This window comes from Anarhichas minor, unplaced genomic scaffold (assembly GCF_050575085.1).
Source record: "Anarhichas minor isolate MPS153535 unplaced genomic scaffold, ASM5057508v1 ptg000074l, whole genome shotgun sequence".
Lineage (NCBI taxonomy): Eukaryota > Metazoa > Chordata > Actinopteri > Perciformes > Anarhichadidae > Anarhichas > Anarhichas minor.
In genome coordinates, this window is record NW_027466520.1 from 11,731,453 (window position 1) to 11,755,985 (window position 24,533).

The 24,533-nt window shown below is 39.9% G+C and overlaps 3 protein-coding genes and 1 long non-coding RNA gene across 4 annotated transcripts; all 4 read left to right on the forward strand.

Moving 5' to 3' along the window:
* Window positions 1–1,391: 1,391 nt before the first annotated feature.
* LOC142937713 (uncharacterized) lies at window positions 1,392–2,383 on the forward strand. Its single transcript, XR_012949432.1, has 3 exons — window positions 1,392–1,436; window positions 1,590–1,665; window positions 2,017–2,383. It is a non-coding gene; the product is annotated as an uncharacterized LOC142937713 (long non-coding RNA).
* Window positions 2,384–2,634: 251 nt separating this feature from the next.
* On the forward strand, window positions 2,635–8,058 carry LOC142937712 (B-cell receptor CD22-like). Its single transcript, XM_076080769.1, has 5 exons — window positions 2,635–3,311; window positions 3,425–3,682; window positions 3,866–3,950; window positions 6,469–6,508; window positions 6,848–8,058. The coding sequence occupies exons 1-5, from the start codon at window positions 3,146–3,148 to the stop codon at window positions 7,085–7,087; spliced, it is 789 nt and encodes a 262-aa protein (XP_075936884.1). The 5' UTR covers window positions 2,635–3,145; the 3' UTR covers window positions 7,088–8,058.
* An 886-nt stretch (window positions 8,059–8,944) lies between these two features.
* Window positions 8,945–13,684, forward strand: LOC142937808 (cell adhesion molecule 4-like). Its single transcript, XM_076080896.1, has 6 exons — window positions 8,945–8,972; window positions 10,303–10,533; window positions 10,674–10,982; window positions 11,161–11,242; window positions 12,094–12,133; window positions 12,473–13,684. The coding sequence occupies exons 1-6, from the start codon at window positions 8,945–8,947 to the stop codon at window positions 12,716–12,718; spliced, it is 936 nt and encodes a 311-aa protein (XP_075937011.1). The 3' UTR covers window positions 12,719–13,684.
* A 1,370-nt stretch (window positions 13,685–15,054) lies between these two features.
* Window positions 15,055–24,315, forward strand: LOC142937596 (phospholipase D1-like). Its single transcript, XM_076080591.1, has 6 exons — window positions 15,055–16,422; window positions 18,905–18,954; window positions 19,124–19,259; window positions 20,087–20,215; window positions 20,562–20,676; window positions 20,902–24,315. The coding sequence occupies exons 2-6, from the start codon at window positions 18,909–18,911 to the stop codon at window positions 20,980–20,982; spliced, it is 507 nt and encodes a 168-aa protein (XP_075936706.1). The 5' UTR covers window positions 15,055–16,422; window positions 18,905–18,908; the 3' UTR covers window positions 20,983–24,315.
* Window positions 24,316–24,533: the final 218 nt, after the last annotated feature.

Below are 24,533 nucleotides of genomic sequence, written 5' to 3' on the forward strand. Positions count from 1 at the left end.
TGAAACTGATCAGGGCCGGTTAGGTAATCACAGTGGTGTGAAACACACGAGGACAGGAAGTGAAGTATCTATAACTGAATACCAAAATAAAACAGGAAATAAGAGAAAAACTGAAAACAATAAAAAAAAACAAGACTTTGTAACAATATTTAGATTAATCAGTGTACTGTTATTAAATCCACCATAAAGAAAGTTATTTCTGCATGTAATAATCAAGGAGAGAGAGAGTGTTTCTCTACGCATGCAAGCTCTTAAGAATTATAGCTTTATTTTCCATTTGCAGGAACACCTGCAGTGATGTTTTGACCCACCTTCCATTAACTCCTCCTTCCTTTCACAGTCCATCTTGGTTCATAGACCTGTGACTTCTGCATTGACCTGGTCAGACAGCACGGCTGCACTGAGGAAAAAACACTCACTCCAATGTAAGTTGATATCTGCTACAATCAATCATTTTAGGATCAAATGGTAAATGGTAGAAAACAGTCTTTCTATATCTTTAATATTTCTATTTCTTCTAGTTATGATATATTTAATTCTAGTTATTCATCAACAAATTGTCTGATTACTTGTAGCGTTTTACTTGTTGAACTTCTGTTTTCATATTTAAAGGCACAGAGAACAAAACTGTGTGTCAGGACTCACGGGTGGATAAAATATCAATGAGTTGTAAAGAGTAGCTGCTCATCTGAGCCTTTTCCGTATTATTCATGCCATTGAGTGCCTTATATTGTTCTGACTGCTTGGCGAGTCCTTTTCCTCTGCTTCTCATGGATTCCAGTATTTTCCCCTCTATGTTCCTTTATGAAGGAAAACAACAACAGATACAGTTTCTGCAATAATCTGTGTGAAACTGGCTCCTTGATGGGACATTTTCATGTTTTTCTTTTTAAATATGAAACAGAATAATCCTGACCTTTTGTCTGCTGGTGTTTATCAAATGTAATTTTTGAAGATTTTAATAGATATTTGAGAGAAGAGGAAGCAGAATGTTTAGCTATTGGGGTAAGTCATTTATTCAATGATGAAATTGTAATAACACAAATAATAGTTTGTGAGGTTCATCAGTCCTGTGATGCAGAGCAACAGAGATAAAGCTCAGTGTGATCCACAGTGACTGTACTCAAGTCACTGGCTGTTACATGTTGTTATTATTGTTATTATAATTATTGGGATATTTGTAATATATAAAGATTTCACAAGAAATAGACTTACAGGATATGAGCAGTTAAGGGAAGAACTCTGATAAAAAAATAAAACTGAACTCGCTCTGTGCTCTTAATTCAAAGGAAGTTGACTTGATGTTAAATTACGACAGCTAAAAAAGGGAAGTTGATTCATTGGACTGTTGAAATTCATGAATATCATTATTTTCTCTTTAAAACCACCAACCAAAGGATCTATTTGTCGCTCTCTTGTTGATGTGGGCTTCTTTGGTAAGACAACACTCATGGTTTTATTCTCATCTAACACTCTGAGTCGTACACATTTGCAGCCTTGTGAGCGGTGGTCTCTTAACACAGTAACTTGTGGTTGTACAGAGCATGTTGAACGCTTTGTAAAATCCACTGTTGTGTTTGTGAATCCAGGTGATGAGTGTCATGGCAGTCCGGTCTGTGAGAACGGTGACAGCCAACATGTTACTGAGTGTCTTCTTTCTCTCAGGTGAGCTTTTGGTTCAGTCACTTGTATTCCTCTTGAATCATTTACTATTTGACACATATCATTTTACCCTAAATTCATGTGAATGTTACAATCTGTATTCTCTGCGTCAGCTCTTTTGTCACTGAGACGAGACTGACTTAGTTATTTGGAGATATAGACGGGTTTGGTCACCACTGGGGTCGGCCTCGTGGGGGATAGTTGTTGTAAAACCAAAAACATGAATCAATACAAAAACTGTTCAGGGAAAAAAAGACCAAAATGCAAAATATTACTGCTGAAGTATATTTCTCTTCATGTTTTTTGTTTTTTTGCACGTTACTCACCACTGTTAATCATTAGTCTGTTTCACAGGTGCTTTGGCTGATTGTATTCCGAATCTAAATCTATTCATTACTGCACCTCAAGAGATGGAAGCACTGACTGGATCTTGTTTGCAAATCCCATGTAACTTCAGTAGTAAACCAGAGGAGGGATTCAACAGCACAAGAACAACCTTCGGAGTGTGGATTAAAAATGACCCTAACTTTGGCCAAAAGCCAAATAATGTGATTTTCAACAGTAACAGGGAGGATAACATCTATCCAATGAATCTAACTGGAGACCTGAGTCAGAAAAACTGCACCACTTTATTTTCCAGTTTAATCACATCATACACAGACACGTACTACTTCAGGATTGAGAACCGACCATTTCTGGCAACAGCTTCTTGTGATCCTCTTCAAATAACAGTTCGAGGTAAGAGAGTTTTGGTTTTTATCAGTCAGTCTATGATGTTATTGTTTAGAATAAAAAGTGATATCAGTTGAAGCTAACCTTCAATGTGAATGTAAATATCTGCTACAGAGACCAACCAGAGAATGAAATGTTTACACTTCATGGATATTAATGGAATTGTTTTTTGTGCTCTACTATTAATAGTCCCATGATGAAGCTGCCTGTTCATGCAGACCTTTGCATTTAACGCTTGAAAAAGTGGAAGTCTCATGAGTTCAGTTTTTTTTAGAAAATCTACATTAATTAGTGTAAGTTTACATTTCATGTTACCCCTACAGAGGGTCACAAGATAAATCTGAGGGGTCGTGAGGTGATTAATGGGAGAGGAAAGGAGAAAAAAAGTGATTTCTGTTAACAACTCAGAAACATCAGAAAAATGACAAGAAGCCCCGAACAAACACGTTCTTCTTTTTTTAACAAGGAATCATAATCCAAAAGCTGTTAGTGGAGTAAAAGTACAATATTTTGCTCTCAAATGTAGAAGAGTACTGCTAGCATGGCAGTAGACTCCTGGTCTTGTTGCTGTGTTCTTCAGTGTACAATCTGTATTTGATTTGAAACCACAGATTCTCCTCCAAGCCCCAGGATTGAGATCTCAGGTGATCTGAAGGAGAAGGAGTCTGTCTCTATAAGCTGCTCAGCTTTCACTCCCTGTCCACACTCTCCTCCTAAACTCACCTGGAACCTCCAACAAGACCCTCACATCATGACAGAGGAAAACACAGATCGAACCTTCACAACTAAAATCCAGAAGATCATCACTCTGTCAGACAAACATGATGGATTCATCATCAACTGTTCTGCCAGATATCCTGTGAATGAAGGAAAAGATGTCAAGACATCAGATGAGACAATGACTCTCAATGTTTCATGTAAGTGTTTGTTATTGGATCCTGTCAGCACATGATGATTCTTCTCTCTTAAGGATCTCGTTCAGGCTCTGATGCTGCTCTCTTTCCTCACATCTCCGTCACATTCTCCTCAGACGCTCCCAAGGACACCTCGGCGTCCATCAGTCCACTAGGTTTGGTGTCAGCAGGTAGCTGGGTGAACCTGACCTGCTCCAGCAGAGCCAATCCTCCCGTCAGCGTCACCTGGTTCAAGATCAGCAAAGATGGACCCGTCAATGTATCTGAAGGAGACCTTTTCAGCTTTAATGTCACTGATGGAAGAGTTTATTACTGTGTGGCCACCAATGAGCTTGGTAATCAAACATCATCAGAGATCTATCTGACTATTAAAGGTAAACACAGAACTGTATCACATCCTGTGAATTGTGAGCAGTTATTGTTGGCTAACATCACGTCTGTAAACATTAGTGACGCAGCATTGTTTTACATATATAAGTTTGCAAAATACAGTATGAAGTCAAGCTGAGCATTCTTCTTAACTTGACTTGGTCACTTACAATGTTTTGTTTCTGTAGGAGAACAACAGCCTGAAAGTTTGTTACCATGGGTCGCAGTTGTTGGAGGAATCATTGTCCTCATCTGTGCGGGTTTTGCCATTTGGTAAGTACCTCAAATTGGGAGTCTAAGTTATGTAAATGTTGGATGTCATTAAAGATTTTTGAACCTAATGTTGACAAATCAGTGTAAGAAACCTGAGATCACCGTCTTCAAATGTAAAACCAGTCTGAACTAAACCTTTAGACCAGTTAGACCAGTTCAGAATCAGAATCAGAACTGTTTATTGCCATGGTATGTTGAACATACAAGGAATTGGGCGTGACGGGAGGTGCAAACATTTAACAATCAACAACAATCAGTGCAAGTAGAAACATATTAAATTTGCAAGAGATATAAAATAAAGTAAGATAGAAAATAAATGAAATATAAAATAAAGATGAAATATAAAATAAAGTGCACAAACGAACAGATAACAGGACTATAAACAATGAACAGATGACAGGACTATAAACAAGTGAGATGTAAGTGTAGTGTAAAAGTGTCGAGTGTAATAGAAGGGATGCAGGGGAGTGACCGGTGGGAATTTGTCCTGGGGATGACAGAGTCAGTGGGGGTCCAGGGCTCTGTTAATGAGCCCGACTGCGGATGGAAAGAAGCTGTTTATGTGGCGTGAGGTCTTGGTCCTGATGGACCTCAGCCTCCTGCCAGATGGGAGGGGCACGAACTGTTTTTGTCCAGGGTGAGAGGGGTCGGCTACAATCTTTCTTGCTCGCTTCAGGGTCTTTGAAGCGAACAAGTCCTGGAGGGACGGCAGATTGCAGCCAATCAGCCTCTCGGCAGAGCGAATGATGCGCTGCAGCCTGCCCTTGTCCTTGGCAGTGGCTGCAGCGTACCAGACCGTGATGGAGGAGCAGAGGATGGACTCAATGATGGCTGTGTAGAAGTGCACCTTCATTGTCTTTGGCAGGTTGAATTTCTTCAGCTGCCTCAGGAAGTACCGTATTTTCCGCACTATAAAGCGCACCGGATTATAAGGCGCACCTTCAATGAATGGCCTATTTTAGAACTGTTTTTATATATAGGGCGCACCGGATTATAAGGCGCATAGAATAGAATAGCGTCGTAAGCGTGTCTCTTGAAAGGTGCCATTTTGGGGTCTTTATACACACACAAGTGGTGTTGGACTAGGAGTAAGCACAGTACCGGTGTTTACCGCGGTGCGGCTTTGTAGTTTACCAGTCGTACTGAAACATTTTGACAGAGCGCCGTGTACAACCAGTATGGATCAACCAATTAACCAATTGATCCATATATAAGGCGCTCCGGATTACAAGGCGCACTGTCGTTTTTTGAGAAAATTAAAGGCTTTTAAGTGCGCCTTATAGTGCGGAAAATACGGTACATCCTCTGCTGAGCCTTCTTTGTGATGAGCTGATGTTCAGCTCCCACTTGAGGTCCTGGGATATGATGGAGCCCAGTAAGCGGAAGGACTCCACCGCGTCGACGGGGGAGTCACACAGGGTGATAGGGACATGTGGGGCTGCAATCTTCCAGAAATCCACAACCATCTCCACTGTCTTTCGAGCATTGAGCTCCAAGTTGTTCAGACCGCACCAGGTCACCAGATCGTCAGTCTCCCACCTTTAGGCGGACTCATCCCCACCAGAGATGAGTCCAATGAGGGTGGTGTCATCCGCGAACTTCAGGAGCTTGACGGACTGGTGACTGGAGGTGCAGCTGTTTGTGTACAGGGAGAAGAGCAGAGGGGAAAGAACGCAGCCTTGGGGGGAACCGGTGCCGATGGTCCAGGAGGCTGAGACGTGTTTTCCCAGCTTGACGTGCTGCTTCCTGTCAGACAGGAAGTCTGTGATCCACTTGCAGGTGGAGTCGGGCACGTGCAGCTGGGAGAGCTTGTCCTGCAGCAAAGACGGGATGATAGTGTTGAAGGCAGAGCTGAAGTCCACAAACAGGATCCTGGCATAGGTTCCTGGGGAGTCCAGATGCTGGAGGATGAAATGAAGGGCCAAGTTGACTGCGTCGTCTACAGACCTGTTGGCTCTGTAGGCGAACTGCAGGGGGTCCAGGAGTGGGTTGGTGAGGGTTTTAAGGTGAGACAGGACAAGGCACTCAAAAGACTTCATGACCACAGACGTCAGGGCGACGGGCCTGTAGTCATTAAGTCCTGTGATCCTTGGTTTTTTGGGGACGGGGATGATGGTGGAGACCTTAAAGCAGGCTGGTACGTGGCATGTCTCCAGGGAGGTGTTGAAGATGTCTGTAAACACCGGAGACAGCTGATCAGCAGTAGTTAGACCAGTTAGTACAAGAAGTGGCCGCCAGATGTCCAGAATGAGTGAACACTTCAAGCACATTTAGTTTCAATACTCAGACTCAAAACTCTTTTATTCACTTTTAAAGCATCAGAAGTGTCTTATACAAGCAGGAATAGTGTGGTGGTCTCAAACAATGCTGTGAAATGACTTGCTTTTAGCTATTTCCTCTTTTTGTACTGTATTATTAATTGTCCGTTTCAATTCTTAATGACGGTTTCTAAATTGCACTTAAAGCACTTTATTATTACACAGAAAAATGAAGCTGACAGCTCTCATATGTCTTTCAGGTGGTTCAAGTCAAAACGTTCAACTTCACAACAGACACAGGTAGGAAACAACTTAAATACTTTAGATAATTATGTGTTATGAGCATGTTTCTAACTAGTCATACTGTCTGCACTCTTGAGATCTGGACTGAACAGGTTACTCATTAGGGACTAAATGTGGAGACACACAGGAAGATGAAACATCCTGTTAGAAACCCACATTAATAATCCACTGCCATAGCAATAAGGGTTTCTATAGTTGTGTCCATTAAAAGCTGGTTATTTGGATGATTGTCACTGTCTTATAGCAGTGGGAGCTGAGTGAGAGACCAATGAGGTGAAGTGAAGGAAATAGATGAAGGTGCTTCACAACATTTCTTGTTTGGTCCATTTATCACAGAGCCTAACAGCGGAGGAGCCAGCTGTTCAACAGCCAGCCAGAGCAACAGAAACAGAAACAGGAGAGATCCATTACGGAGAGATTAACTTCTCCAACTGGAGACCTGAACCGTCCTCGGTGCAGGACAGTGGACAGCAGCAAGACACACTGTATGCACAGGTCAAAGTGTCCAAGACAGTAAAGAGCTTCACACAGACTGCTGACAGCCCAGAGGATCTCTACGCTCAAGTGTTGAAGTGAAAACGAGTGCATGGACATGACATTTTATTCAACAAATATTCTGTTGTTATTCTTACAAGGACATCTTTTCTTCAGTTCTTTGCAATATATTTAAAGTGGGACATTTTGAACATTTTTTATCAATACGTGAGGTGTTTATGGATCTCTAAATTCCTTTTCACCACACATGGATGGCTGATTTGTTCACGTAACATGCGTCATATTTCTTCATCATAAATGGATCTGTGTTTAATTATTACAGCTAAAGCAAAGATGACTTACAGTCATTGTTTCTGCATGTGAAGGTTTTTCATTTTTGCACTTTAATACATGAGTAGCTGTTTCAATGCCACAATTAACAGTTTTTGTGTCTTGGCAGTTACAATAAACAGCAAAAATGATCTTGCACGCTACTATCTATCACTCTGTAGTACAAGCAAGCCAAACAAATCTCAAAATTATGTGTTTGTAGTGTCATAATGCAAGCCAAAACAATTATTTTGTTGTATTTCCTTTTTCTTCACATGGCTCTTTTGTGGGAGACTGTGGTCAGCAAGAAGAAAACCATGAATAAAAGACAAACTTGTCACTCAATTATGGATGAATAAGAGATAAACATTTTCACTTTAGTTTCCCACTGTACTGTGATCAGTCCACTTGTTTGAAGAGTTGAATTTAATAAAGTAAAAGTTGCAGTTGTAACATTTTTCAGCTTCCTTTTAGAGATTTAAAAAAATGTTGCAGTACATTCATGTGTGCTGTCGATCAAATTCATACAGTGTGATCAGTGACTTATGAATACGCTTTTACAAAAATGTAAGTTTTTTTCATTTCACACGAAAAAGAATCATCTAAGATGGTTCTTGCTGCATTTTGGAAGAGGTGATGTCACCAATCAGGAGCAACATTTGAATCACAATTTGATGACAATGGACAGGGTTGTTGAAGTGTTTTAGTGTTAAACTCATAATTAAAGCTAAATGATGATTGTTGCTTATTCTGTCATGAATATGTATCCTATTATATGGAGAACTTCTTAAGATTTGATGCCAAGCTTTCAGGGGCTTTAAATTTGAGGACAGGAAGTGAAGTATCTATAAGTGAATACCAAAATAAAACAGGAAATAAGAGAAAAACTGAAAACAATAAAAAAACAAGACTTTGTAACAATATTTAGATTAATCAGTGTGCTGTTACTAAAAACATTTTTCAAGAACAGAAAGATTCTAATACTCTCATTTCAACAATAATATTCAATAAATGCATCCACTATAAAGAAAGTTATTTCTGCACAAACAGATAAAAGTTTGTGAGGTTCATCAGTCCTGTGATGCAGAGCAACAGAGATAAAGCTCAGTGTGATCCACAGTGACTGTACTCAAGTCACTGGCTGCATGTTCTTATTATTGTTATTATAATTATTGTGATATATAAAGATTTCAGAATAAATAGACTCACAGGATATGAGCAGTTAAGGGAAGAACTCTGATAAATAAAACTGCACTCGCTCTGTGTTCTTAATTCAAAGGAAGTTGACTTGATGTTAAATTACGACAGATAAAAAAGGGAAGTTGGTTTGTTGGACTGTTGAAATTCATGAATTGCATTATTTTCTCTTTAAAACCACCAACCAAAGGATCTATTTGTCACTCTCTTGTTGATGTGGGCTTCTTTGGTAAGACAACACTCATGGTTTTGTTCTCATCTAACACTCTGAGTCGTACACATTTGCAGCCTTGTGAGCGGTGGTCTCTTAACACACAGGAACTTGTGGTTGTACAGAGCATGTTGAACGCTTTGTAAAATCCACTGTTGTGTTTGTGAATCCAGGTGATGAGTGTCATGGCAGTCCGGTCTGTGACAACGGTGACAGCCAACATGTTACTGAGTGTCTTCTTTCTCTCAGGTGAGCTTTTGGTTCAGTCACTTGTATTCCTCTTGAATCATTTACTATTTGACACATATCATTTTACCCTAAATTCATGTGAATGTTACAATCTGTATTCTCTGCGTCAGCTCTTTTGTCACTGAGACGAGACTGACTGAATTATTTGGAGATATAGACGGGTTTGGTCACCACTGGGGTCGGCCTCGTGGGGGATAGTTGTTGTAAAACCAAGAAAATGAATCAATACAAAAAATGTTCAGGGAAAAAAAGACCAAAATGCAAAATATTACTGCTGAAGTATATTTCTCTTCATGTTTTTTGTTTTTTTGCACGTTACTCACCACTGTTAATCATTAGTCTGTTTCACAGGTGCTTTGGCTGATTGTGTTCCGAATCTAAATCTAGTCATTACTGCACCTCAAGAGATGGAAGCACTGACTGGATCTTGTTTGCAAATCCCATGTAACTTCACTGGTAAACCAGAGGAGCAATTCAGCGCAAGAACAACCTTCGGAGTGTGGATTAAAAATGACCCTTACTTTGGCCAAAGGCCAAATAATGTGATTTTCAACAGTAGCAGGGAGGATAACATCTATCCAATGAATCTAACTGGAGACCTGAGTCAGAGAAACTGCACCACTTTATTTTCCAGTTTAAACACATCATACACAGACAGGTACTACTTCAGGATTGAGAACCGACCATTTCTGGCAACAGCTGAATGTGATCCTCTTCAAATAACAGTTCGAGGTAAGAGAGTTTTGGTTTTTATCACTCAGTCTATGATGTTATTGTTTAGAATAAAAAGTGATGTCAGTTGAAGCTAACCTTCAATGTGAATGTAAATATCTGCTACAGAGACCAACCAGAGAATGAAATGTTTACACTTCATGGATCAATAGAATATTTTTTGTGCTCTACTATTAATAGTCCCATGATGAAGCTGCCTGTTCATGCAGACCTTTGCATTTAATGCTTGAAAAAGGGGAAGTCTCATGAGTTCAGTTTTTTTTTTAGAAAATCTACATTAATTAGTGTAAGTTTACATTTCATGTTACCCCTACAGAGGGTCACAAGATAAATCTGAGGGGTCGTGAGGTGATTAATGGGAGAGGAAAGGAGAAAAAAAGTGATTTCTGTTAACAACTCAGAAACATCAGAAAAATGACAAGAAGCCCCGAACAAACACGTTCTTTTTTTAATAAGGAACAATCCAAAAGCTGTTAGTGGAGTAAAAGTACAATATTTTGCTCTCAAATGTAGAAGAGTACTGCTAGCATGGCAGTAGACTCCTGGTCTTGTTGCTGTGTTCTTCAGTGTACAATCTGTATTTGATTTGAAACCACAGATTCTCCTCCAAGCCCCAGGATTGAGATCTCAGGTGATCTGAAGGAGAAGGAGTCTGTCTCTATAAGCTGCTCAGCTTTCACTCCCTGTCCACACTCTCCTCCTAAACTCACCTGGAACCTCCAACAAGACCCTCACATCATGACAGAGGAAAACACAGATCGAACCTTCACAACTAAAATCCAGAAGAACATCACTCTGTCAGACAAACATGATGGATTCATCATCACCTGTTCTGCCAGATATCCTGTGAATGAAGGAAAAGATGTCAAGACATCAGAGGAGACAACGACTCTCAGTGTTTCATGTTAGTGTTTGTTATTGGATCCTGTCAGCACACGATGATTATTCTCTCTTAAGGATCTCGTTCAGGCTCTGATGCTGCTCTCTTTCCTCACATCTCCGTCACATTCTCCTCAGACGCTCCCAAGGACACCTCGGCGTCCATCAGTCCACCAGGTTCGGTGTCAGCAGGTAGCTGGGTGAACCTGACCTGCTCCAGCAGAGCCAATCCTCCCATCAGCCGCTTCACCTGGTTCAAGATCAGCAAAGATGGACCCGTCACTGTATCTGAAGGAGACCTTTACAGCTTTAATGTCACTGATGGAGGAGTTTATTACTGTGTGGCCACCAATGAGCTTGGTAATCAAACATCATCAGAGATCCTTCTGACTATTAAAGGTAAACACAGAACTGTATCACATCCTGTGAATTAGGAGCAGTTATTGTTGGCTAACATCACGTCTGCAAACATTAGTGACGCAGCATTTTAAATATACGTTTGCAAAATACTGTATGAAGTCAAGCTGAGCATTCTTCTTAACTTGACTTGGTCACTTATAATGTTTTGTTTCTGTAGGAGAACAGCTTGAAAGTTTGTCACCATGGGTCGCAGTTGTTGGAGGAATCATTGTACTCATCTGTGCGGGTGTTGCCATTTGGTAAGTACCTCAAATCAAGTTCATATCCAGATGTATCCACTCAAAATGATTGTATTTTTGTACAGATATTCTTCTCATTGTAATCTGTGATTTGTTAGTATTAGCTCTTTTTTTTTACACCTCTGACATTTTGTACTGTATTATTCTATTTTGAATGAATGTCTTCAACTGATCAAAATCTCTGAGTCTGATTTATTTTCATATCTTTTTGTTTCAACTGATTATTTAAAGTCAAAAGTGTATTTGTGGCGTTCCTCAGGGTTCTATACCTGGGCCATACTGTTGTGTCTACACGCTGCCTCAAGGTCATAATATACACATGCAGAACACAGAGATTAATTTTTATGCAGATGACACATTTATTTTTTTGAGAGTTTGTCAATATCACCCAACTTGATTCCCTAATTGGGAGTCTAAGTTATGTAAATGTTGGATGTCATTAAAGATCTTTGAACCTAATGTTGACAAATCAGTGTAAGAAACCTGAGATCACTGTCTTCAAATGTAAAACCAGTCTGAACTAAACCTTTAGACCTTAAGACCAGTTAGTACAAGAAGTGGCCGCCAGATGTCCAGAATGAGTGAACACTTCAAGCACATTTAGTTTCAATACTCAGACTCAAAACTCTTTTATTCACTTTTAAAGCATCAGAAGTGTCTTATACAAGCAGGAATAATGTGGTGGTCTCAAACAATGCTGTGAAATGACTTGCTTTTAGCTATTTCCTCTTTTTGTACTGTATTATTAATTGTTGACTGTTTCTGTTTCTAATGACGGTTTCTAAATTGCACTTAAAGCACTTTATTATTACACAGAAAAATGAAGCTGAGAGCTCTCATGTGTCTTTCAGGTGGTTCAAGTCAAAACATTCAACTTCACAACAGACACAGGTAGGAAACAACTTAAATACTTTAGATAATTATGTGTTATGAGCATGTTTCTAACTTGTCATACTGTCTGCACTCTTGAGATCTGGACTGAACAGGTTACTCATTAGGGACTAAATGTGGAGACAAACAGGAAGATGAAACATCCTGTTAGAAACTCACATTAATAATCCACTGCCATAGCAATAAGGGTTTCTATTGTTGTGTCCATTAAAAGCTGGTTATTTGGATGATTGTCACTGTCTTATAGCAGTGGGAGCTGAGTGAGAGACAAATGAGGTGAAGTGAAGGAAATAGATGAAGGTGCTTCACAACATTTCTTGTTTGGTCCATTTATCACAGAGCCTAACAGCGGAGGAGCCAGCTGTTCAACAGCCAGCCAGAGCAACAGAAACAGAAACAGGAGACATCCATTACGGAGAGATTAACTTCTCCAACTGGAGACCTGAACCGTCCTCGGCCTCGGTGCAGGACAGTGGACAGCAGCAAGACACACTGTATGCACAGGTCAATGTGTCCAAGACAGTAAAGAGCTTCACACAGACTGCTGACAGCCCAGAGGATCTCTACGCTCAAGTGTTGAAGTGAAAACGAGTGCATGGACATGAACTTTTATTCAACAAATATTCTGTTGTTATTCTTACAAGGACATCTTTTCTTCAGTTCTTTGCAATATATTTAAAGTGGGACATTTTGAACATTTTTTATCAATACGTGAGGTGTTTATGGATCTCTAAATTCCTTTTCACCACACATGGATGGCTGATTTGTTCACGTAACATGCGTCATATTTCTTCATCATAAATGGATCTGTGTTTAATTATTTTATTACAGCTAAACCAAAGATGACTTACAGTCATTGTTTCTGCATGTGAAGGTTTTTCATTTTTGCACTTTAGTACATGAGTAGTTGTTTCAATGCCACAATTAACAGTTTTTGTGTCTTGGCAGTTACAATAAACAGCAAAAATGATCTTGCACGCTACAAACTATCACTCTGTAGTACAAGCAAGCCAAACAAATCTCAATATTATGTGTTTGTAGTGTCATAATGCAAGCCAAAACAATTATTTTGTTGCATTTCCTTTTTCTTCACATGGCTCTTTTGTGGTCAGCAAGAAGAAATCCATGAATAAAAGACAAACTTGTCACTCAATTATGGATGAATAAGAGATAAACATTTTCACTTTAGTTTCCCACTGTACTGTGATCAGTCCACTTGTTTGAAGAGTTGAATTTAATAAATTAAACGTTGCAGTTGTAACATTTTTCAGCTTCCTTTTAGAGATTTAAAAAAATGTTGCAGTACATTCATGTGTGCTGTTGGTCAAATTCATACAGTGTGATCAGTGACTTATGAATACGCTTTTACAAAAATGTAAGTTTTTTTCATTTCACACGAAAAAGAATCATCCAAGTTGGTTCTTGCTGCATTTTAGAAGAGGTGATGTCACCAATCAGGAGCAACATTTGAATCACAATTTGATGACAATGGACAGGGTTGTTTAAGTGTTTTCGTGATAAACTCATAATTAAAGCTAAATGATGATTGTTGCTTATTCTGTCATAAATATGTATCCTATTATATGGAGAAATTCTTAAGTTTTGATGCCAAGCTTTCAGGGGCTTTAAATTTGGTCATTGAGGTGCAACCCAGATATGTACTAAATATGACATTTTACTGTAAATACACTAATATCAAGTAAGACATAAATGTAATGACCATCACCTGCAAATAGACAAAAACATAAATACAGCAAAAATGTTGTAACGGGGAACAACAGCCAATAGCCGGGCTGCATCTTATTACACCAGTTCAATTTAAATACAAAGTGACTTCTACTACAAAGCCAACAACGCCACCTACCAGGAGACTCTGAGCCACAGGGCTCTGAAGAGCTCACAGTCAGGGGAGCAGAGTTAAAAACCAGACAAGCCACACCAAAATGTCACAGGAGACTGTCCAATGAAGTAAGACAATGGTACAAAAACACCATAGAGTCAAAGTCAGAATCCAGAACCAAGGTCCAAAATACTAGAAAACTACCCAGAAATGATCCCTCAACCAGTAAAGACATGAACAGACAAAAGAGAGCACACACACTGAATACACAAGCGAGGAAGGTTTATTAGACACAGGTGAAACTGATCAGGGCCGGTTAGGTAATCACAGTGACGGGAAACGCACGAGGACAGGAAGTGAAGTATCTATAGGTGAATACCAAAATAAAACAGGAAATAAGAGAAAAACTGAAAACAATAAAAAAAACAAGACTTTGTAACAATATTTAGATTAATCAGTGTGCTGTTACGAAAAACATTTTTCAAGAACAGAAAGATTCTAATACTCTCATTTCAACATGAATAATATTCAATAAATGCATCCACTATAAAGAAAGTTATTTCTGCACAAACAGATAAAAGTTTGTGAGGTTCATCAGTCCTGTGATGCAGAGCAACAAAAATAAAGCTCAGTGTGATCCACAGTGACTGTACTCAAGTCACTGGCTGCATGTTCTTATTATTGTTATTATAATTATTGGGATATATAAATATTTCAGAATAAATAGACTCACAGGATATGAGTAGTTAAGGGAAGAACTCTGATAAAAAATAAAACTGCACTCGCTCTGTGTTCTTAATTCAAAGGAAGTCGACTTGATGTTAAATTACGACAGATAAAAAAGGGAAGTTGGATTGTTGGACTGTTGAAATTCATGAATTGCATTATTTTCTCTTTAAAACCACCAACCAAAGGATCTATTTGTCACTCTCTTGTTGATGTGGGCTTCTTTGTTAAGACAACACTCATGGTTTTATTCTCATCTAACACTCTGAGTCGTACACATTTGCAGCCTTGTGAGCGGTGGTCTCTTAACACACAGGAACTTGTGGTTGTACAGAGCATGTTGAACGCTTTGTAAAATCCACTGTTGTGTTTGTGAATCCAGGTGATGAGTGTCATGGCAGTCCGGTCTGTGAGAACGGTGACAGCCAACATGTTACTGAGTGTCTTCTTTCTCTCAGGTGAGCTTTTGGTTCAGTCACTTGTATTCCTCTTGAATCATTTACTATTTGACACATATCATTTTACCCTAAATTCATGTGAATGTTACAATCTGTATTCTCTGCGTCAGCTCTTTTGTCACTGAGACGAGACTGACTTAGTTATTTGGAGATATAGACGGGTTTGGTCACCACTGGGGTCGGCCTCGTGGGGGATAGTTGTTGTAAAACCAAGAAAATGAATCAATACAAAAAATGTTCAGGGAAAAAAAGACCAAAATGCAAAATATTACTGCTGAAGTATATTTCTCTTCATGTTTTTTGTTTTTTTGCATGTTACTCACCACTGTTGATCATTAGTCTGTTTCACAGGTGCTTTGGCTGATTGTATTCCAAATCTAAATCTATTCATTACTGCACCTCAAGAGATGGAAGCACTGACTGGATCTTGTTTGCAAATCCCATGTAACTTCAGTGGTAAACCAGAGGAGGGATTCAACAGCGCAAGAACAACCTTCGGAGTGTGGATTAAAAATTACCCTTACTTTGGCCAAAGGCCAAATAATGTGATTTTCAACAGTAGCAGGAAGGATAACATCTATCCAATGAATCTAACTGGAGACCTGAGTCAGAAAAACTGCACCACTTTATTTTCCAGTTTAAACACATCATACACAGACAGGTACTACTTCAGGATTGAGAACCGACCATTTCTGGCAACAGCTTCTTGTGATCCTCTTCAAATAACAGTTCGAGGTAAGAGAGTTTTGGTTTTTATCAGTCAGGCTATGATGTTATTGTTTAGAATAAAAAGTGATGTCAGTTGAAGCTAACCTTCAATGTGAATGTAAATATCTGCTACAGAGACCAACCAGAGAATGAAATGTTGACACTTCATGGATATTAATGGAATTGTTTTTTGTGCTCTACTATTAATAGTCCCATGATGAAGCTGCCTGTTCATGCAGACCTTTGCATTTAATGCTTGAAAAAGGGGAAGTCTCATGAGTTCAGTTTTTTTTAGAAAATCTACATTAATTAGTGTAAGTTTACATTTCATGTTACCCCTACAGAGGGTCACAAGATAAATCTGAGGGGTCGTGAGATGATTAATGGGAGAGGAAAGGAGAAAAAAAGTGATTTTTTTTTCTTCACGGTGACGGACTCGGCGGACCAGCCCAGGCTGAAAGGTCAGGGGAGGCCGAAGAGGTCCAGGTTCAGCATCCGGAGACACCTGCAGAAACACGGACTGGCTTCGGCCGACAGCGAGCTGGAAGAAGAAGAGAGTGAGTGGATAGATATTTATTGAATATATTTAGTTATGTTTATTGATGGCATAATGGTCTTATTATTTACGTTCTTTCAAGAGGACAGTTGTGATGTTTTTAAGTGTGTTTGTATGAGGTTCTTCTCCACAGTCAGTGTATTACTACAGTGTGTTACTACAGTGTGTTACTACAGTGTGTTACTACAGTGTAGTACTACAGTGTGTTACTACAGTGTAGTACTACAGTGTGTTACTACAGTGTGTTACTACAGTGTAGTACTACAGTGTGTTACTACAGTGTGTTACTACAGTGTAGTACTACAGTGTGGTACTACAGTGTAGTACTGCAGTGTGTTACTACAGTGCAGTACTACAGTGTGTTACTACAGTGTGTTACTACAGTGTGGTACTACAGTGTAGTACTACAGTGTGGTACTACAGTAGATGAAGCAAATCAATGTACTGCTGTGGATGTATTTTAGACGCCTAAAAGAATCTGTCAGTTTAAGTTTTACACTATATTTAGAATGTTTTCACCTGTTTAACTTGCTGTCAGACAGACCTTTCTGACGGGGAACTGAAGCTGTGATCTACCACCAGACTACTCACAAAAACAGTGATGTTAGCTCTCAGAACACAGGAGTTGCTTCTCTACCGCTGCCTTGATCGGATAGTTTGTTTGTGTTATTGTGTGACTTATTGGGTGAATCTAAACCAAATCTTTAAAAACACCAAAGTCACACTATGGGACAACAGTGACGTCTGTCTCGGCCATCTGAGGTATTAAAACGAACACGCAAGAACACGAGTTGGCGTTCTTTAAAGCTTCTCCTCCGGCAGCGTTGGCCTCCGTCTGTGCTGCCGTCTCAGTGTTTGTGGCCGCTGTATTCAGGTTGGTCCATCAGCATCACCAGCCAGCACACGCTGATCCCCGGCAGGCCGGCGGAGCTGAGGACGGCCGCTCTGATCGGCCAGAGCCGGGCTGGTGAGTCGGTGGTGATGCCGTGTGCTTTGCTGTGGTTCTGATCCAGATTGAACGGCTTTTGGGTTTCTGAGTTTGCAGCTTCGTTTATATAATATGGAGATTTATTCAGTATATCTTTTAGTTGATTGAGCTTTTTAAGATTTACTGTCTTGAATCTGTTGGTCAAAGCAAAAAAGTCAAATATTTGCTTCTCAAATGTGACAATTTTCTCTGATATATATCGTCTTAAACTTTGTATTTTAAAGGTTTTGGACTCAAACAGGAGATTTCAAGACATCACTTGAGTCTTGCAGAACTTTGTGTTTTTAATTTTAATAACAAAAATATAATAAATTGAGGCGATGGACCCAGGCTTAGAAGTATTAAGGTGATTTAATACATAAAAGCTACTGACGTGTGGCCTATAAATTCTTACATTTCTCTATTATGCATTACACCAGTTTTTTATTAACTGCTATTTACTACTTTAAACAAATTACTTTTAAAAAACACACATTATTGCTGTTCTTTTCTTCGATTGCTCTCATTTACTCATGTTTGTTTTAATGTATTTCAGGTAAGTAAAATGATTAAAACACATGTTTGACTGCAGTGTGCATGTCTCCTCTCAGAGGTTCTAGTAATCTCGACTGAAGTGCTTTCTTCCCTCCGGCGGCTGTTTAATTTCTGCTGTCGGAGTATTTCCAAACATGATGTATCACATGATCAGACCACAGTTTCTCTCTTAAACCAGTCACATGTGGTGTTATTCTTCATTCTGTAATGTCTTTGTTACTGGCATCAAACAGGAGGAAACAGCATTTGTTGGGGACTATTTTCAGCGGCGGATTAATCCACATTTGGCGACTCCTCTGGTTGTATAGAAGTCTATGAGAAAATGACTCTACTTCTCTCTTGATTTATTACCTCAGTAAACATTGTAAACACGAGTTTATGGTCTCAATCTCTAGTTTCAAGTCTTCTTCAATACAGCATGATGTTCATTTAGTACATTATGGTCCATTTAGAGTCAAACAGACCATAAAGCAGGGGATGCTTTAGGGCGGGGCTACACGGTGATTGACAGGTCTCTACCAGAGACGTATACGGCGTCTCTACGTCACTCCTCCTCAGTCCAGATATGGTCACTTCCTGTTCACTGGTTGCAAGAAAACCAAGATGGCGACGGCCAAATCGCTTCGAAACATCAGTCCACAAACCAACGGGTGACGTCACGACGACTACGTCCACTTCTTACATACAGTCTTTGAGAAATACATCAGATCACCCCCGTTTTAATGCATTGCACTGCTGATTAATAACTGTGTGTGTGTGTGTGTGTGTGTGTGTGTGTGTGTGTGTGTGTGTGCGTGTGTGTACATGCCATTCATTTTGTGGCTGACATTCATTATCTAGCCTGCATTCTTGAGTAAACACTCAACCCTCTCCATGCAAACACTGACGCACGCACGCGCACACACACAGAGGCTTGAGGAATGTGGACCTGCTTCTCATCCACCTTCTGTTTTCCCTGCAGGACCATGAACAGAGGAGAACACTCCATCATGTCCCAGCTCAAGAGAGAGAGTGAGTATTTTAATTTCACATTCCCTTTACATGAGTGTCTCTCGTGTGTTGCTAGCCTGACAACATGAAAAAACTCAAGATTTGTTGAGAAGAATCTTTAAAAAGTCGTTCATCGTGTCCTAAATGAATTGGTCAAACACGACTCTGACTGCTTGCTGCTGGTTTCCAGTGGGAGACCAGTGGATAAACTACATCTCCATCGCCGGTCTGAGGACTCACGCCGAGCTGGAGGGGAAGCTGGTCACACGAGCTCATCTACGTCCACAGCAAGATGCTCATCGCCGACGACAACACCGTCATCATCGGTAATTTTCTCACGTTCTCGATTCCTCCATCGCATGATTAAAAGATGACAAGATGTAATGAAATATTCCCCTGAGTCCAGACGGCTCATGTATAATAGAGGAGAAAGAAACGGGAGCAGCACAGAGACGGTGGCGTCCTTTTATATCAAAGAGGAAATATTTAAAAAGCTTGAAAATGTTACAAAGAAAAGTCATTTGTTTGATACTTTGCTGCTGGTTTTCTAAACATGTTTGTGTTTTTGAACTAGAACTGAACCTTTAAAGGTTCCACATAACCTAAAGCAGAACTGCGGTTCCCAAACTTCCCTTCTGACCCTTTAAATGAAGAAATGTCTGAACTGTACCGTAATGAGATATGGTGTGAAATATGTGTCGGGTAACAGATGTTTCTTTCACACAGATAACTGTAGAGCGCAGCTACAAATAACAGGAACTAAAATATAATTCAGTGTAAATAAAACTACATCATTAAAGATTAGAGTTACCACAAGGAACTTTCATTTTGTGTCTGAAACAACAATTTAATAATAGAATGCTGTAATCGTTTCTGTTATTTTGTCCAGCTCCTGTCTACAGTGACATAAAGATAAACATAACTATTAAATATAAAGGACATCATTCACTTCCATGCCCTTGATATGAAAGTGAAGACCCATTTATTAAGTATTTAACAGATATCTTTAATTATTTTTTTTATATACATTTCTTTGGACTATTTCATTTCCTGTATTTTACTAGTATGAACGTCAGCATGTAGTCTGAGCTCAGGCGCTGCAGCGCCCCCTGCTGGCCGATTCTGGGATCGCACTCATTTTGTGGTTCTGCAGGTTCTGCCAACATCAACGACCGGAGCATGCTGGGAAAGAGGGACAGCGAGGTGGTGGTGATCGTGGAGGACTCGGAGACGGTTACGGCGGTGATGGACGGGCAGGAGTACCAAGCTGGAAAATACGCTCGTAATAACTTATTACACTAGAACAATATTTGTTTCATGTATTTTTTGTTCTTTGTCCAGGGGGGCCCCTGACATGTTGGGCCCCTGGGCCTGTGCCCAACATTCCCGTTCAGTAATCCGTCACGCAACCGTCTCTAAATTTGAGGTTTCAAAGGGGACATATCATGAAAAATGAATGAACTCACATACATTTGGCTATCTGGAGTTCTTACCAACCCACAAACTGTGAAATAAGACGACCCAGTCCGTTTTTTTGTGCGCTACCTTGATCAGAAAACCTCCTCACCTCTCCGTCTCTCTCTCTCTCTCTCTCTCTCTCTCTCTCTCTCTCTCTCTCTCTCTCTCAGGATGATTTTGGGCGCCAACACGGATCCCTCCATCGACGTGTCGGATCCCGTCAGTGACCAGTTCTACAAGGTCTGGATGACGACCTGCGCTCGAAACGCCACCATCTACCAGAAGGTGAGTCCGACACGACGGCTCCGTATCGTGTTTACAAATAGGATTTCAAATCATGAAATGTCAGTTGTTTTTAAAATAGTCGTGATTGAGCAGATTTGATTCCATTGTCATTTGTCATTAAAACACTTTTGTTTGTAATACATTTATTCAGGACCAGTTCTGGACACCAACCCTTGGTTCTCTCTCTGACTCCGTCCTGTTTTCTTTTGTTTTTTCTCTCTTCAGGTCTTCCGAAGTCTTCCGTCCAGTGACGTCCGTAGCATCCTGGAGCTGGAGGGCTACCTCGCCAAGCCGGGCCTGGACTAGGAGGACCCGGCCCGGGCTCACGAGGAGCTGAAGAAGATCCGCGGCTTCCTGGTCCAGTTCCCTCTTCAGTTCCTGTGCGAGCAGAACCTGCTTCCCCCCATGGGCTGCAAGGAGGCCATGGTGCCCATGGAGGTCTGGACCTGAGACCGAGAGGGACTCGCCAGTGCATTCATGTGTTCACGCACAACATCAGGAAGGCTTTCAGGTTAATGAGACCCACTCTGGTGCCATTTTGGAGGTCATAGTGGCTGAAAACAGCCTTTTTGTGTTTTTAATAAACTGACAGCTGTATCTGATGACATGTTAGCGTTGCACTACAGTGGTTCCCCTCTGCAAACATAATTGAATAATATTTTCTAACCAGTTTGTTTGTGCTGTAAAAATCCTTGACCTTGGTGCAGTCTGTCTGTGCTGCAACGCTCCTCAACATGAGCCACAAAAAGTAAAAGTTAGAGTTAAACGGAGAGTTTCTTTGGAGATAAAAACCTGGTGTTTGGATATAATTTATAAACGTCTGACCGACTTACTTTTATCTTTGTTGTAGTATGAAAGTGATCACAAACATCTGATGTAATGGATCGTTGCAGTTGTGTCTCCATCATTGGTTCTTTCGGTTGTGATAATAATAGTGGAAACAAACGTGAGCGAACCGATTGTAAACAAATGCATGTGGACGAGAAAAACATAGTTTAAATGATTCGAAACGTCCTTCACAGTTGACAGACGGTCTTTGTGGTTCAACTGACCTGCTGTTCTTACCGTAGTGTAGGCTTTCTTCGCTTTATTATCAATATTTAAACTTTCAATTTGACCGTGAAAAAAGTTGTTTTAGATAATCTGGAATAATTCAATATAATTCATCATCTGTCAATTGAATCACATCCTGATACATAATAACCCCGTCTATATTGATAAGAACGAGCACATACTCCCTTCATTTAATGAGAAAGTACTCCGTATATATGAGACATGGTTTTGTAAACTTATTCGTGAATTGAATACAATTTATTTATTTTCAGAAAACTTTCTATATCCTAAAATATATCATTATCAAGATATTTCAGGTGATTAAACACTAAAGAGAACATCATTTTAAACATAACATTCCCTTTCTGCCGATAGATCCCCTTTAATGCGACGCGCTGGCCCTTTAAGGTAACCTGTGTGGTCACAGCTGCTGATCCTAGAGAAGATGGGTTTTAGCTGCAAAATGACCTCCAAAAATGGCGTCAGCTGTGGTTGTGAACAAAGCCTTTTGTACCAGCGGTGCCACCGGATGCACGTGAATAAGTTTCACACTGACACTGTGTCGTTGGAACAACATGGAGACTACGATGACACGTAAACGACACACATGTACCAACAAACATGGAGCGCAAACCACCAGGCTTTTCCTCTACAGTCTCCTTCGTTCTGCAACAACACTATGCAACGTTCAGGGCCGGCAAACGCAGCTCTGAGGGTTTGAAAAAGACACAAAATAATATAAAGAAGAAGAAGAAGGGGACTTTAATAAAGGAGAAGAGGATGAAGAGCTGTCGGACGTCTCCAGCCATTTTCTCTCATATCTCTGAAGCTTTTTAATATTTATGTCAAACAGGAAATCACAAGTGCCAAAGATGAAAGACTGTTAGTACAGTACGTACATTCATTACATTCCTCATACTGTTCTACGTTTAGCCTTAAGTGACCTGTTCTTGTGCTCTGATCTGGTCTTTGTAGTTCTTTTGGTAGCACTTTACTTTGCAGGTCTGTAATTTCCAATTAATACCATTTTCTGGAAAGAGCTGCTATAGTTTGGTGCTAATTACAGTAACGGGGAAATCTTTATTCATACCTAAATAAACATTCATTTGATTGGAAACTTTACACTCCTTATAATAGTTTTCTGCCTGTAGACAAAGTTTAATTTAAATTTAAAAGAATCTAAGTAACATTGTTAGTTCTTTGGTATTCATTATAGAAAACGTGGACACATAACCAGCCTTTCCAGGTAATTACAGACTTGAATAAAGCGTTGCCGTTCTGTTTTTTTACTGCATAACTCTCAGATTCATGCATGATAAGTTCATTACAATGCTGCGTTTCATTAATGTCAGCAAGCAGGAATTCTTTAGCAACAGCCAAGTTTATACAAACAGGCAACATTAGTTTGTTGGGCAACGATTGAGCGGATGCAAGTTCCTTCAGCACCTTTGTTTCTGCTGCCACCAAGTGGCCAAAATAATCTATTATTGCAGCGTTAAGATATTTATTAGTGCAGTTTTAAGGTTTTTGTAGTCTTAAAGATATACTTGAAGTTTAAGTTTATTAATAAAATTAGAAACGATGGTCTGCAGCCTTCACGCTGTTAAACTCAACGTCAGGTCGTCACAATTTTGAGAAAAAGTCTCAGATTTTCCGACGTTTCTGGAACGCAGCATCAATGTCCCTCCGTGTCTTCCTCGTTGGTCTGTGAGTGATCTGCATGACGCTGTTTTGTGCTATAAATTTGACCAAAAAAAAGACGATACCCGTAGCTGACAGCATGACAGCTGCTCATTGCCATTAAACATTAAACAGATGAAAGCATGAAGCTGAACTGGTTGCCTTTTTAAAAGCCATGGACGTTATTGATGCTAAACGTTGTGCCTGTGTGTCGTCCGGATGCACCTGAAACTTCTCTTCTGTTGTTATTGATGGATGCTCTTCTTTTTAATCGTCCTCTCTACCTGCCTGTGTTTCTACGTCCTGCTTTTTAAGCTTTAAAAATCAGGAATATCTAAAGCTATCCCCCCCCCCCCCCCCCCCCCCCGAAACATTTTACCAGGTAAAGTCATCTGAACAGGCAAAGAAAAGGTTTGCTGTTGTGTGCAATGTCAGACTGTTTAAATCTAAAACATAAAGTATATTGACAGACAAAAACCGAATTCACCCTTCAGAAATGGGATTATGTCATCAGCAAAGAAGTTGATTTGGATGGAAGTGTTTTCTGTGCATCCGGAATAACTGACTTTAAACCCAGAAATGTTTATGAGTATTGTTTTAGGTCATTTCTGAGTTATCAGGAACACAAACATATTGTGTACATGGAGTCACAACAGGTGTAAATGAGTATTGAAACCTTCAGCGGTCGCCTCATTTTCCTCACACCTGACGTCTAGAGGTTCAGAAACACGTTCTTTTCTCTGTCCAGCTTTTAATCACCGTGTCTCTATGAAAATGCACTTTTTTGCACAGACTGTTTTCTTGTGGCGACCTCTTAAAAGATCTGCATGTCATTTGTCGCTTTTTGTGAAATGATGGAATAAATAAATGATGTAATAATAAGTCATTAAAATGTGGTCTTCTATCGGAATGAGCCATTTATACTCATTATCGTATGAAGCTGTGTTCATCAAGTCTTCTGCTAATAGCAGGTATAAAATACTGTGTTCTTACAGTTTAGCACAAGTACATTGGTTATGTCAGTGGTGGTAGAACTAAAAATCATAATAAATGTGATAAACCTCATGACAAACTGAAGAACCACATCACCGCTGTCTGTGATTCGATGGAAACAACTGCTCAAT